At 35.5% G+C, this 14,957-nt stretch overlaps 1 protein-coding gene across 1 annotated transcript; it reads right to left on the bottom strand.

Moving 5' to 3' along the window:
• Positions 1 to 668: 668 nt before the first annotated feature.
• Positions 669 to 12,185, bottom strand: sb:cb288 (uncharacterized). Its single transcript, XM_067395190.1, has 5 exons — positions 12,000 to 12,185; positions 9,811 to 9,859; positions 9,665 to 9,733; positions 2,346 to 2,430; positions 669 to 805 (listed from the first exon to the last, which is right to left on the bottom strand). Exons 1-5 carry the CDS (start codon positions 12,066 to 12,068, stop codon positions 751 to 753), a joined length of 327 nt encoding a protein of 108 aa, XP_067251291.1. The 5' UTR covers positions 12,069 to 12,185; the 3' UTR covers positions 669 to 750.
• Between the last annotated feature and the right edge of the window lie 2,772 nt (positions 12,186 to 14,957).

The raw sequence follows: 14,957 nt of genomic DNA, 5'->3' as shown, positions 1-14,957 counted from the left end.
GCTGCTCTCTGGCCAATACTGCTGCATAAGGGAAATCTCTCTCACTCACACAAACACACACACATGCACTCATTCACTGGTGCAGAGTTCACTATGGTCAAAGGGGATATTTGGAAGAAAAAAAGGGCTTAGTCTCCCAACATTTATTATATCTTCAATGTATTAATTAGCATAGCTATCAGCAATAAAATAAATGTCCTAAACATGTAAGTCTATAAAGATAAAGCTGTAAAGACTGAAAGACTTTATGGGATATGGTGATTTCCTTGTTTCATCAAGTGAAAAAACAGAGAGCCCACTGCCATCTAGTGGACATTTGACATGTTGTCATGGCATTGCTACACCTACATTATGCTCTCTGGAAATATCTTATACTTAAGTAAACTATTCATATAGCTCAAGAGCTGTTATTTTCTATATACACACAAAATTATTCAGTTTTATGACTGAATTCCACATCATCGAAGACAATTTTCCAAAATGTCCAATTGGATAATGTCTGGTGATCAGCCAAACAGACCAATGAAGAACCTGATGGATGATTTATGAAAGACAGCATACATTGATCTGATGATGACTAAGTAAAACTGTGAAACAGAAGCATCTACTTCCCTCAAAATGTTCCCAAAATTAGTGTGCGTTAAGACATAAACACAGTTCACAAGGGTGCTGATATATAGCAGGAGAAGATCTGACCCAAGATCAGTAACTCAGAATCTCTGGTAGACAGGAGGACGTCTTGTCCAGAGGTCAGCACTTAAGAGATCTCTGTTCACGAGCCTTCAGACTTGTTCTTTTTTTCCTCCTAACAGACATTGAGACAAAACAAATATTTGTTATTAAAATACTACGTATTTATATTAATTCTTATTTGTATTTACAGTGGATCCAAACTTGCTTTAGTTTAATACAATTCTTTTTTTTTTTTTCTTTTTTAAAATGATATCAGTATAACAGCTTGAATAAAAAGTTGAACTGAAAATTATAATGAATTTCATAATGTCATAAATTTTGATTTGTCCCCCTTTTTTAATGAGAACACAGTTTTTGAATGAATTCGTCAAATTCATTTTATGTTATAATGTTTATTTGTTTCACTCTTGAACCCCACAAATTGCAAAACAAACAACTAAATAAAATGCTAAACAAAATGCAACAAAACAAAATAATTTAAAATGTAAAACGCTAAACAAGAAGCAACAAAGTAAAATGCTAAAGAAAATGCAGCAAAACTCAGCATTGCACTTGCACCTTGTGAAGGGTTTGTTTGGTTCATTACTTTTTCGTTTGCAAAAAATATGTATACAATATGCAAAACAAAGCAAAAATGTAAAATGCTAAACAAACAAAATGCTAAACAAAGTTCAACTAAACAAAAACAAATTAAAACAAAAAGTAAAAAGCTAAACAAAAAGCAAAAAACAAAAACAAAACAGCATTTCACTTGCACCTTGTGTAAGGTTTGATTGATTCATACCTTTTCGTTGCAAAACGATATGCAAATGCTAAACAAGAAGCAACAAAAACAAAAGTAAAATGCTAAACAAAATGCAACAAAACAAAAAGTAAAATGCTAAATAAAATGCAACAAAACAAAAAGTAAAATGCTAAACAAAACGCAACAAAAAGTAAAATGCTAAACAAAATGCAACAAAACATCAAAACAGCACTGCACTTGCACCTTGTGAAGGGTTTGTTTGGTTCATTCATTTTTTGGTTGCAAAAATATGCAAACAATATGCAAAACAAAACAAAAAAGTAAAATGCTAAATAAAATGCAACAAAACAAGAAGTAAAATGCTAAACAAAACGCAACAAAACAAAAAGTAAAATGCTAAACAAAACGCAACAAAACAAAAAGTAAAATGCTAAACAAAACGCAACAAAACAAAAAGTAAAATGCTAAACAAAACAAAAAGTAAAATGCTAAACAAAACGCAACAAAAAGTAAAATGCTAAACAAAATGCAACAAAACATCAAAACAGCACTGCACTTGCACCTTGTGAGGGGTTTGTTTGGTTCAATCATTTTTTGGTTGCAAAAAATATGCAAACGATATGCAAACCAAAACAAAAAAGTAAACAAAAGTAAACAAAAATAAAAAGCTAAACAAAGTTCAACTAAACAAAAACAAATTAAAATAAAAAGTAAAAAGCTAAACAAAAAACACAACAGCATTTCACTTGTACCTTGTGTAAGGTTTGTTTGATTCATACCTTTTTGTTGCAAAACAATATATGCAAAACAAAACAAGTAAAATGCTTAACAAAATTCAACAAAACACAAAAAAAAAAAAAACACAGCATTGCACTTGCACATTGTGAAAGGTTTGTCTGGTTCATACCTTTTTGGTTGCGTAACCATGCATTTCCAAAGAACAGCATAGAGTGCTAACAGAAAGCCTATGAACACTGCTGCAGCAATCGCACCTGCAAACACACCAAACACCTGTTACACCACTGTCTGTATTCTTGAAAACATTTGTCTAAAGAGGAACATAATATGTATCTTCTACGCAGAGACAAGATAACACTGATACACAGCGTGACAGACTGAGAGGTCGCAGTTTCATTGTCTGCAGTCCAAAATTCCTGGTCTTTCTAGTGAAAAATGCAACTTGTACACGTTGGTACGGTTACATAGTTTATGAAACATCACAGCTGCTTTATATACTGATCTTGGGCCTGTTAAGCGTCAAAGGTCTCACTAAATGGTAAAGAACAGTCAGTTAGTGTTTTTTTAATTTCAAAATCAAGACATATAAAGACATCAATACTGTGTGTTTAAAGAGACATATGAGGAAGCAGGGGGGGAGGAGGAAAATTCCAGTGATGACATGGAAACCTGTTTGAGCCTGTGAGCGGAGAAGCTAAAAAAGGAAAATCAGCCCTAAGCAATGATTTAACAGTCCATATTCACTTTTCTACTCCACACCCTAATTTTTAAATTCAAAAAGTATTTCTTGAAAACAAAGAAAATCTCTTTTTATAATATATATTTATATATCTTTTATATATTATATTTTATTTTATTTTTTTTATTTTTTTCGGGCAGTGTATAACTACATTTGTTGTTACTCTGCTAGGTCACCAGCCCCACTGACACCAGCTGGTAAACAGAAGACTCAAAATTCATATTAGTTCTGAGAAAAGCTCTAGGCAACATTTCTTTCCAGCTTGTTTGTATTAATATCTTTTATGTAATGCAATGAAATATAGAAATGTTTAAGTCTAAATTAGGAGTACTTTTTGGGCCACCCTATGTGTAATCAATGAATGATATTTTCATAAACATTTAGCAAACAAATGAAGTTATATCCTAATTTTCAAATGATCAGCTTAGCCTCTGAAAATCTGCGCTTGTCCAGAAATTCCAAGTGTTCTCTAGAATGCTCAGTATGCATTTAGTATGGTGTTTTTTGAGAATTCATTGAGTTTGATATTTCTACACTAAAATAACCGCTTATTATATCTTCCAGGCAAAAGGTCATACAAGTTGTGAAATCAAATGATTAATTTCATACTTGATTTCCACACTTCTCAGAACATAGCGAGAAAAACAAAAACGTCATCTACAGGAAAAACAGCACTTAGAAAGGCGAGATCGCAGATAAATCATGTTCACAAAATTTTCGTTTTGACAGGACTTGTTTTGGAAGCATAAGTCATATGATATTCACACACAAAACAGTTTTGTCATGACAACTCTCTGAGTGTTTGACATGGTAATGGATATGACAGTGTTGATTAGTTTGGTCTTGGCGGAATAGATCTGCTACGCTGCTGCTGCTTTTATTCCTGCTTCTGATGATGATTATTGCTGCTGCTGCAGAGCAAGTACGGGATTTGGTACTGCCAATACACACATGACTCGCTGCTGTGAGCAAGTAAGACATGCTGCTGCTGTACAATATAGCATACACGAATTACCAGTAGCAGATATATACAGGTGGAGCTGGGGAAGGTGGAGGGTTTCTGAAACACGCTGCACTGCTAAGGCAAATGCTACTCATGTATTTGAAGATTGAGCATGCAAGCTCATTGGCTACTAATACAGCAGGAACCAATCATCTGTGTTCTATAGATAATGATGTGATTACGAGCCGTTTGAGTTAAAGGACCTGTTAGCCTCCCCATTCATGCCAGAAATTTGTATTTTTAAGTCATAAAAACATCAGATTTGATTAATGTCTCATTTATAAGAAAGACATTGCAAAATTCATAAATGTAGTACTTAAATTTGAAAACAAATAGATAATGAACAAGGGAGGACTGATGAGAATTGGCTGAAGACTGACTGAATGAGAGTGAGGAAAACAACAGCCATAAAAGAGGAAGGACAGGTCAGATCACTGACAGGTGAAGGAATTTCAACTGGACAAGCTTTCAGCATGTCGTTTCTTTATGGTGCACAGCCATACCATTCACATGTTGTAATGTTGTGGTTCATCTCAGAGCTGGCTAGTTAGGCTCATAGCATAAAACATTTCATTAAGCATTTTTGAAATGCCAAGGGAGAAAATGAATGGAGCAAACAAATCAAAGGGTTAGTTCACATAACAGAAAACTCTCAGATTTCATTAAAAATATCTTAATTTGTGTCCTGAATTAATGCCGTACTACAATGGATGGTCTAAATGGATTTCTGTACGGTTGGTGAATGGCCACCACGTTCCAACAAAACTGCGACATCAGCAAGGAGCTGGCGGGTGATGATTTGGGCTGGAATACAGGGAAGTGAGATGGAAGGTCCCTTTAGGGTCTCTGAGGGGTGTCAAAATGACTTCATCAAGATATGTGGAGTTCCTAACTGGCCATTTTCAGCTATGGTATATAAAGGAGGACAGTGAAATCTGAAATACAATGCACTATGCACTGTCCCATGCTGCAAAAAAACACCACAGCAATAAAACTGTTTGAAAATGTATTTCTGCACCCACTGTAAATGTTTCTCTTTGTTAGGTTTGGTTAGTGATGGCTAAAATGCATCTTTACACACACTGCCAGCCAGCGTGGTGAGCTTCTTGAGACTCCAGAGGCACCAGCAGCTTCAAATACCTGTTTGCTGCTCAACACTGGCTTTTTTAATAGCTGCCCTTTTAATACAATTAAATTTTTTTGACAGGAACTTTCATTAATAAGCCTTTATAGGACCGAGTTCTGCTGTGCTCTAAATCACTCAGAAATCTCATGATAATTTGATAATCTCCAATCAGTTTTCACACAATATTAATTGTTTTCATGCCTTTTGCACAACAGTGTACCATTTCATGTTTTTCATCTTCAGAAAGATCTTTGTTCCTCCCCATATTGCATGAGAACAACCTCTATGGAAACCCAACCTCTAAGTAGGGTTTCCATAGACCTAGCAAGTTATCTTGTCTGAGATTGATACCAGTTATCTAAACAGACATGGATAAATAAACAAACAAGCATTTTCTTAGAAAAACTAAAATCTGAATGTTTATTTTACTGAAATCTTAGTGACATGTCACTTGCATAATAATTTGGATTGCAGTGTATGTTTAAATCTTCCACTGCTGTTCAGTTTTCTGCTGTTTTCCCATGTTTGGCTGAATCTTGTTTTATGCCCCCCTCCTGTTTTAATACAGAGGAGTTATCCTCACCGTGTGTTTCCACCTGTCTAAGTGTTTTAGACATTGTCGCATGTTTTAAAGTTATGCGTTCTAAGCCAAAAACTGAACCATTGTTGAACAATACTACTTGTGCTGTTTTACGAGAGTGCAGGAGAGTCGAGCGCCAGTGGAAGAAAGATGACATCTCTAGACCTTTAAAAGGCACCAAACTGTCAAAGCTGAGAAAAGTAAATACCTGATGTTGTTTTGAAAAATTCTCACAAACCTCAAGTTCTTTTTAGCACCATTAACACTGTACTAATTACTTTTTAGCCATCCTGTCCTTACTCCTCTCCAGATGCCTGCGAGGAGTTTTTAAATTTTTTATTAGTAGGATAGCAGATTTTAGAGCACCTTTTATTTGTGTCACCTGCTCTGCTGCCTTTAACCAGTTTGAGCCTGTTATCTTTATCTTTTATGAAAGATGTCATTGATCAAATGAAACCCTCTACCTGTTCCACAGATGCAGTCCCCTCAACGTATTTATTTATTTTTTAAACAAGTTTTTGAAACTATTGGGCCTATAATTCTAGAAATTATAAATAGCAGGCTGACCTTTAGGCATTGTACCACTGGGTTTTAAACTTGCAGTAGTACAACCACTAATAACAAACCTAATCTAGACATTGCAGTTTTCTCCTATTACCGTCCTATTTCTAAACTTCCGTTTCTTTCTAAAATATTAGAAAAATCTGTGTGTATACAGTTGCAATCTTTTTTTGGATTCACATGGAATTTTAGAGGTTTTTCGGTCTGGATTTAAAGCCTTTGAAGAACAGAAACTGCACTTTTAAATGTTTTAATGACTAGTCACATATTCTGTTATTCTTATGCTTTTAGACCTCACAGCTGCATTTGATTCCATTGATCATAATATTCTGATCTTTCGGTTGGACCACTGTGTTGGTATCAAAGGTACTAGAGTGGTTTAGGTCATATCTAAATTTTCTGTCATCCTTAAAGACTTTGTGTCCCCACCGACGCCCCTTCTTGTGGAGTCCCTCAGGGGTCTATTCTAGGTCCGAGGGGTCTATGCTTTTTTCCTTGTACATGCTCCCATTAGGATCAATTCTAAGAAAGCATGTCAGTTCATTTATTCATTTCATTGTTATGCAGACGACACACAACTTTATATGCCACTGAAATGAAAAGATACCAGCTATTTAAAAGTTATTGTTGGACTGCCTCAAGGACATTAAAGCCTGGATGGCCATGAATTTTTTACATTTTAACAAGAGTAAAACTGAAATTGTGATATTTGGACCAAATAGTTCCCATGTGGAATTGGGTTCTTTACTTCCCTACATTAAATCCACCGTTAAAAATCTGGGATTAATCATGGACAGTGATTTTAAACTTGAAAAACAGAGTTCTGTGGTTAAAACCAGTTATCAGTTAAGGCTTTTATCCTAGTTAAACCTTTTTTTCCCCTCATTTAAAGACTTTGAAAGGGTTATACACGTCTTCATCTCTTCTGGATTGGACTACTGTAATGCCCCCTATGTTGGTATCAGCCAGGCATCACTCTCACGCCTGCAGTTGGTGTAGAATGCCGCAGCTTAAACTATTAACCCTTAAATGCATACCTCGGGTCTTTAGTGACCCGGGACATCATTCACTACCCTCCTCCTTGTTCATTTTTTTAAGTTAAACTTCAACCTTCTTGGTATTCCTCAATCAATTTATTATAAATAATATAACAAGAAAACAAATCATAAAATTATAAAAGAATGCCTTGAAAAATTGTATAGGGTCGCTAACGACCCGAGGTCTGTATCAGTGTATGTATATTTTTTCTGCACAACGATACAATCTTAGATGACGGAATAAGTGCAATTCACCTTTATTCCACAAGGTGGCAATGTCTGATACACAATGCTGAAGTGACGACTCATTCAGACAGAAAACCAAATAATAAGAGAAACATGAAATGGCACAGTGATTTACTGCAGTGTAGAGCAAGTACTGAATGCAATCAAATATGTAACCGTTACTGGATGGATCTGATGAAGCTGTTAGCGATCAAAATATTGATTTTGAAGATGTTGAAAATTATATAGTTCTGAGAATATGTTTGAGATTGCGAATGGGCTCATATTTGCGACCTCAAACATAAAACTAGTCTATTATTTGCTGAATTTACTGGGAAATGAGCTCTGACGAGGACAGTGATGATGGCATAAAACATCTGCTCAAACGGAGCCCTTTCAAAATATGATTTTTTTTTTTTTTTATTATTCTGTAATTGTTACTCTAATATCAGAGGAGTTTTATATTATTGTGACAGGTAGACATCCTTCCGTGTTAGATATAGATCCGGGTCGATAAAGACCCGAATATGTAAGAATGATTGGCGAAACAGTCATGCATTTAAGGGGTAAAAGGAATACATAAGCGTCATCACATTTCTCCTACACTGGCCTCCCTTCAAGTTTTAGTGTTTCTTTATAAATCCCTAAATGGTCTAGCCCCGATCTTCCTTTCTGACCATTCAACAGAGGTGTAAAGAGTATCTAAAAACCATACTTGAGTAAAAGTACTGATACCTTGCATCGAAAATGACTCCGCTACAAGTTACAAGTAACCAATTCCAATGTGACTTGAGTAAAAGTCTTAAAGTATCTGATTTTAAACAGTACACTTTAAAAAGTATTTTACTCGTGCTGAATGTGGGCTCAGAGATGCACTAGTCCTGAGAAACATGCCATGAAAATAAGAAACAATTGATTTGTAAGATGAGAAATCAAGTTAATTTTCTAAAATCTAAATAAAACTGAACACCTCAATATTCCAATAAATCAAGGTCGACACAACAACCTTTTAAACGTCTACAAACTCTCAAGTCTCAGTTAAGCTCAAGTGGCCATAAGTAAACCAATATCCTTCAAAATGGTCTTGTCAATATAGTGGATAAATAAAACAATTTTAAGTAAAATTAAATAGTCAAAGTCTACTGTATGTGCTGGTTTAAGCCTAATCACCAGCTGCAGTCATTTCCTCATCTAATAAATCAAACACCTGCGATCAGAAACTACCTGCTAATGCATTCACATAAAGTAGCCTTGTTGACAAGTTTTGGGTGAGTAAAGGCAAAATGCACAACATATAGTACCTTCAATACCCTTAGATGGCAATATATCGCTTCTTTATATCAGAAACAAACTGCTGCAGAAAAAGTTAGGTGCCATGAAAAATGGAATTTGTAATTGCATTACTCATCACAAATGTAGTGGAGTAAAAAAGTACATTTACTTGCTCAAAAACGTAGTCAAGTAAAGAGTAAAAGTTGCCAACATCTTTGATAACCAGTACAACTACAAAGTAGTCAAAAAGATACTTAAGTACAGTTAATAATTACATTTACTCAAGTACTTTACACCTCTGCCATACAACCATATGTCCCATAGAGGTCCCTTAGGTCGGCAGACTACATGCTCCTGGCTGTACCTAGAGCAAGGCTGAAGCATAGGGGAGACTGGGACTTTCCAGTTGCTGGCCCTAAACTATGGAATAATTTATCATTGTCGGTGAGGCTGGCCCCAACACTGTCCGCTTTTAAATCTAGTCCATACTTTTATTCTGTGGCATTTAATTCAGTTTGAGAGCTGTATATTTTGTTTTTGTCTCTTAGTTGTTTATTTTATGAAATAAACTTGACTTTGACAGTCTTCAGTGTAACAATATCCTTTAGAAATCATTTGAATATGCTGATTTGATGCTCAAGAAACATTTCTTCTCATTTTCAAGGTTGAAAAAAGTGTGCCACTTAATATTTTTGTTGAAACATTGATATTTTTTCCTAGGACTCTTCAATGTATCAAAAAAAAAAGAACAGCATTCATTTAAAATTGATTTTTTTTGTAACATTAAAACTGTCTTTTGATCAATTTGATGCATCCTTGCAGAATAAAAGTATTAATAAATAAAAAAAAAACTGACTCCAAAACATTTGAATGGTAGTGTAGCTGAAAAGGCAGTCACTTTTGCACTCTATTGTGTCTGAAGGAAATCAGAGAGTGAAACTGTACCTGGTATGATTCCACTCTCTCTGTTCATGGGGGTCTCAGCAAGAGGGGGTGGACTGGCAGTTACTGAGCCTTTAGAGACAATGAAGATTATGTTAAAGCATGAACCATCATTAGCAGGATCTAACTAAGCCTGTTTAATGCATTACCATTTCTATCAGAGTTGGATGGGAGCCATGAAGACACTGGGGAAACTATCTGGAGAGAGAAAACAGCAGGTAATTCAGTGAGAAAATAATGGGTGGGGCTTGATTTTATCTTTCAAGAATCGACTGTATTGGGAAAAGTGGTGTTAAATACCATAAAAGAAGAGGGAGGGGTTAAATAAATAAGCATAAGGTGACATTACTTTGTTTTGACACCTATATGTGGATACAGCATCACACCAGAGCAAGTTTTCAAATAAAGATGCCAATGTCGATATTACCTACTCACAAGTATATTTCTCAGCCATAATTAATTTATGCTGTAAGAGAAAGTGTCTGGTATAAGTGCGTAGTATTGGGTTAATCATGTGATTCCACAATGGCAGCTCTCATAAAAAGGGACTTGCCCTATGTAGAATAAAACAGCTTTTTCTAGGCCACTGCTATTGCTTCATCAAATACAATTGTACATCATTTTAAACATATTTGTCAAAAGTAACTACAGAGCCTATCCAAGCACTGACATGTGCTTAAAGGTGCAATATGTAAGATTTTTGCAGTAAAATATCCAAAAACCACTAGACCAGTGTTATATATTTTGTTCACTTGAGTACTTACAATATCCCAAATGTTTCCAACTATTTGTAAATCATGAGAAAACTGCAATTTTAACCAAGGCTCCGGGACGTGTGAGGAGTCGCCTGTCAATTGCGTCATACTCGCGTTACCCTCGGTTTCTGGTTTTATTTTGTAGAAACCATGGAAACACCAAAGACACTTTAATATTTTAATTGTTTTTATTAGACAAGGGAACAACGGTTTTGATATATTTATAGACAGAAAATGAACTGTTGTTATATAGCTCAACACGAGAAAAACGCTATTTTGTCAAGTAGCTAACATAGCTAATAATTAGATGCAGCTTTATTTTTAGTAACAGTAATACATAATTTTCTCCATCATACAATACGTTTTAAAATTAATTGCAAGCTATTTATCAACACAAGCCATCCAGCATTTAATATGATATTCTAAAATTGATCTAAAATCTTACTACAGTGTGCAACAGTGTCTCACAGCAACCGCCGAGCGAATGCACAGAGTAACGTTATAAAATCATTTTCAACACTCTTAAATGTATCTAATATGATAAACAGAGCTGCGTTACCTCATACTCATGACCGGAAAAGCGGAAGCGGCGCCGGCGACTGTGGCATAATAAAAGTTCCGCTGCTCGTGAGGCGTGTGTTGCGCAATCGCTCCAGCCGCCTCGTTCAGCTCCCACAACACTCGGTCCTGCTCTGCTTCATACTACAGTAATGTTAATAACCGCATCAATGAACATGATTTCTTCCCGACTCCAATCCCTATTCTTTTGCACCGTCCATTGATCACATGTCCCAAGATTCTGCTCAAACTTGGCGTCATCAAGCTACGCCTTTGTTTTGAATAGGCTTTTAGCGACCTCTAGCAGACACAATTATTACATACTGCACCTTTAAAGTCAGCATGAAACATAAGTTACGATAGTCTTTTCTTCCCTATTGCAACGTATCCGAGTGAAACAGCTTTTCGAACAAGAAAATTTAGGGTGGGACTTGATTTTGTCCATCAGGAATTGATTGGATTGTCATTTGCTATTGCTGCATCTCAACACAGACAAATTTCTTATAATAAATATTGCAAAAATACAAAAAAGAGAAGATTTTTCCATTTTGATTTCATGGTGACTTTAAGGGACAAGGGGGGAGAGGGCATGTCCCAGCACTGTTTAACAAAGATAAGAACTATGCCATGACTGAAAGTTTCCAAAACATGCTGGAAGACAGGAAATGAGAGAGAGAGAGAGAGAGAGAGAGAGAGAGAGAGAGAGAGAGAGAGAGAGAGGGAGCAAGAGAGATTTACTGTTTCCCAAGAAGTAGTCTTGCACCTCAAATCAACAGTTGAACTGTGCTGTAAATGCAGACAGTCTCTGTCTTGCAAAATGTAACATTTTTATTTCACTGAAAACTAACAAAAAAGTGCTATTCTGATACACTGACCTATTTTGTAGGCTGTATTTGCAATAAAACAGTAACCTACACTTCCATGATCATAAAAAGCCTTTGAAACAGGTGGAGCATTTATAACAGAGGTACTGCAGAAGAGAGTTTAGTATTGCATAGCATTGTTTCTCATGCGTTTGCTTGTACCTGTGTGAGATTGTGTTCCTGTGGTTCTTCATGAAGAGAGCTGTTGTTGTTTCTCACTTTCGTCCACATGTTTCAGGGTGTGTTTGTGTGTCTTCCTGTGATCATCACGAGGCGTGCAGTGTGAAGAGAGCGATTGAGACTCAAACAAAACAATGTAAAATCCCCCTTAGTTTGCTCTTAAAGTGGCCGGGGTATGTTATTCTAGTGGGCGGGGCAACAACCGCCTCTACAGTTAAACTTATCTAGTCTCCACCTTATTTTGCAACGCGAAGCGATTATCTGTGAAAGCCCGAGACTTCCGATTCACCACTGTAGGCAACTAAAACAAATTGCAGTAAACTGTAAAACTGTTTGCTCTACAAACCAGTGTGTTTATGATTACGATAATATTTTTTTATACAGATAATAAATGGAAGCGGATGACACCGGAAGCCTTGCACATTCAAGTTACAAATGACCGAAACCGCTGTTACTTTGTAAAATATGGTGGGTTTTTTCATAATGCTTTTCAGAATATGTGTTGACAATGAAAGATGTAACCTGTAGAGAAATAGGCTAAATAAATACATTTGAAAAACGAATGTGTGAAACAAAAACGACATTTGAAATGTGTGAGAAAGGTTTTCCAGCAATAGCGGTCTGTTCATCATTATAAATCTATCTTGTGGTTTTCTTATGACTTTTTTTAAACTTGTTTTGGGCTTGATAGACATCTCTGAACTAATTGAGCTGCATGAAAAGTCTTCATTTCCTCTTTTGTGTTCTAAAGAATGACATGAGGGTGAGTAAATAATGGCAGACTTTTCATTTTGGGTGGAATATTCCCTAAAGCACTGTAAATACAATTATAATAGTTTATATTGTGTTACACTGCCATCTAGTAGGCCTAGCAGGAACCCTCTGTTGCATATTGTTGTACTTAGCTCTTTAATAATAATAAAACAATAGTCATTACTAACATTAAATGCTACATTTATTTACAAAATATTGATATATTAAATAAATATATTATAAATAATTTATGATAGATTACAAAGCCATTGATGTACAGAGGCATATTACATTTTGTTTCATTTTATATAGGCTATTATAATGTTGGAGTGATAATAAAACAATTACCTGAAATGTAACTTACATTTTTGTTTAATACTTTTTCCCCATAATAGTTTGAGATCAAACAATAATTAACCCCCTGCAGTATGATAATGAACCCCCTGTTGAAGTCTTTTGGATTTTTGTTTGTTTGTTTGTTTGTTTTTCTTGACACTATAACATAATTTTGATTCTGCAATTTGATACAAAAATGATTCATAGGGACATCAAACAAATTATTATGACACACTGTCTGCACCATCATGCAGAGTGTGATTTATTTTTGCAAGTGGCCCATTACATCAATTTACTTCATAATCACAGTTCTGCTTATGATGGTCTGACGTCAGAGAAAAGCAGAAATGGAAGAGCGAGCAACGGCCCATGGCCACAGGCTTTCACTTTCAGTGGCGTAATCATGCACAAATAGCAATATTATGTAAAGTCAAAATTACCGGTTCTACCTGCTAAAGATTGCATTTTGCATTGCTAAATGAAGAACAGCTTGCCTGCACTTGTATGTCTTGGGCAACAAGCATGTTAACATGGAAGCTTCTTTTTCCATTTGTTCATATGTTAAACAATCATAAAAATGAAAGAAGGGTTTAAAGCTCACACAGAGTAATGTTAGCACAGTGAGTTGGTCAGTGTATAGGCCAGAGAAATATTTATGAATTGGTCAATATTTTAAAGTCTGGAACAACTAATATGAAGCTTGAACAGCCATCAATCACATCTATTGATTGTGTCCCTTCTCTAGCAAACGAAGTGCAGTGGAATAGTGTTTTTTGTTTTTTCACGGCTGATATGATTTTCGTAATATAGTTCTGCCTTTTCAGCTGTAGATGACTAACTAGAATAAAATTAAATTATTTAGCTTCACTTTTTCCAAAACGTCTTAGGTTATTACAACACATTCACAAGATGTGAGGCAGGCAATACCACCAACGCTGCCTTTGTCTCATTGCTTTCTTTATCTTTTGGTAGGTCATAGCCACATCCTCTATGAGCAGTTGCCTGCTATGACCACAAAAGCAAGCCTACCATCTTATACATATTTAAATATTATAAAAGGATTGGTACTTGAGAAACACAATTGTGTAAGACAAGATTTTGTCAAACTTGATTTTTTTTAAGCAAATACTTATTTATTGTTTTAGGCATAAAATGTAAACAAAATTATATTAACATTTAAACAAGAACAATAAATCATAATTTATACATATTTGGCCAATTTGACCCTTGGCACTGTATGAAAACAAATATTTACATGTAAGAAGCACCAGGTGGCAGTAACACATCACTTCTCATGTCATCCACCTGAATATTCAAAACTTTTATCAAACTTTTTATGCTGCTTTTATGACAGTGTAATGTGTTGATTTGTTTTGGTTTGGTTTGGTTTGTTGTTTCCTGTTCTGGTTTGCCTGTGTTCATTGTTCCCTTAGGTAATTAGTTTCTATGGTTCTAAATTAGTAAACACTTGTTTCTTCTTCTGTTAATGTCTGTGTAAACACAGTTCTCTGTCCATGGTTTCATGTCATCAGTGTTAAACGTGGTTGAGTTTGATTATTCTCCTTTGTTTTTATGCTATTTCTAAAGAATATTATTAAAGACTGTTGTTTGATTATTTCCTTCGTGGTGCACATCATTATAGCCACAGTGATTTGTGACATAACACGGAACCCTCAATACGAGTAAAGTATTAAAAATATAGACTTGCCGGCCGTTCAGCTACTCTGCCTCGAGCAGAAGGACCGTTCACTGGAAGACCACACTAAGGAATTTTTAGATCTGGTGGGCCTAACCCAGTATCTGGACCGCTTTCTCTGTGGTTTTTTACGACTAAGGCACGCCTACCAGTAA

Source organism: Chanodichthys erythropterus, chromosome 9 (genome assembly GCF_024489055.1).
Source record: "Chanodichthys erythropterus isolate Z2021 chromosome 9, ASM2448905v1, whole genome shotgun sequence".
Taxonomy (NCBI): domain Eukaryota; kingdom Metazoa; phylum Chordata; class Actinopteri; order Cypriniformes; family Xenocyprididae; genus Chanodichthys; species Chanodichthys erythropterus.
The sequence above is the reverse complement of the archived record's forward strand: the minus strand, read 5'-3'. Positions and strand labels throughout refer to the sequence as shown.

Excerpts from the sequence above, each read along its gene's own strand:
- sb:cb288 (XM_067395190.1), bottom strand. The coding sequence starts at position 12,068 with ATGTGGACGAAAGTGAGAAACAACAACAGCTCTCTTCATGAAGAACCA. Across the intron at positions 9,734-9,810 it reads ATCCAACTCTGATAGAAATG|GCTCAGTAACTGCCAGTCCA; the intron begins GTAATGCATTAA and ends TTGTCTCTAAAG. Across the intron at positions 2,431-9,664 it reads AGAGAGTGGAATCATACCAG|GTGCGATTGCTGCAGCAGTG; the intron begins GTACAGTTTCAC and ends GTGTGTTTGCAG.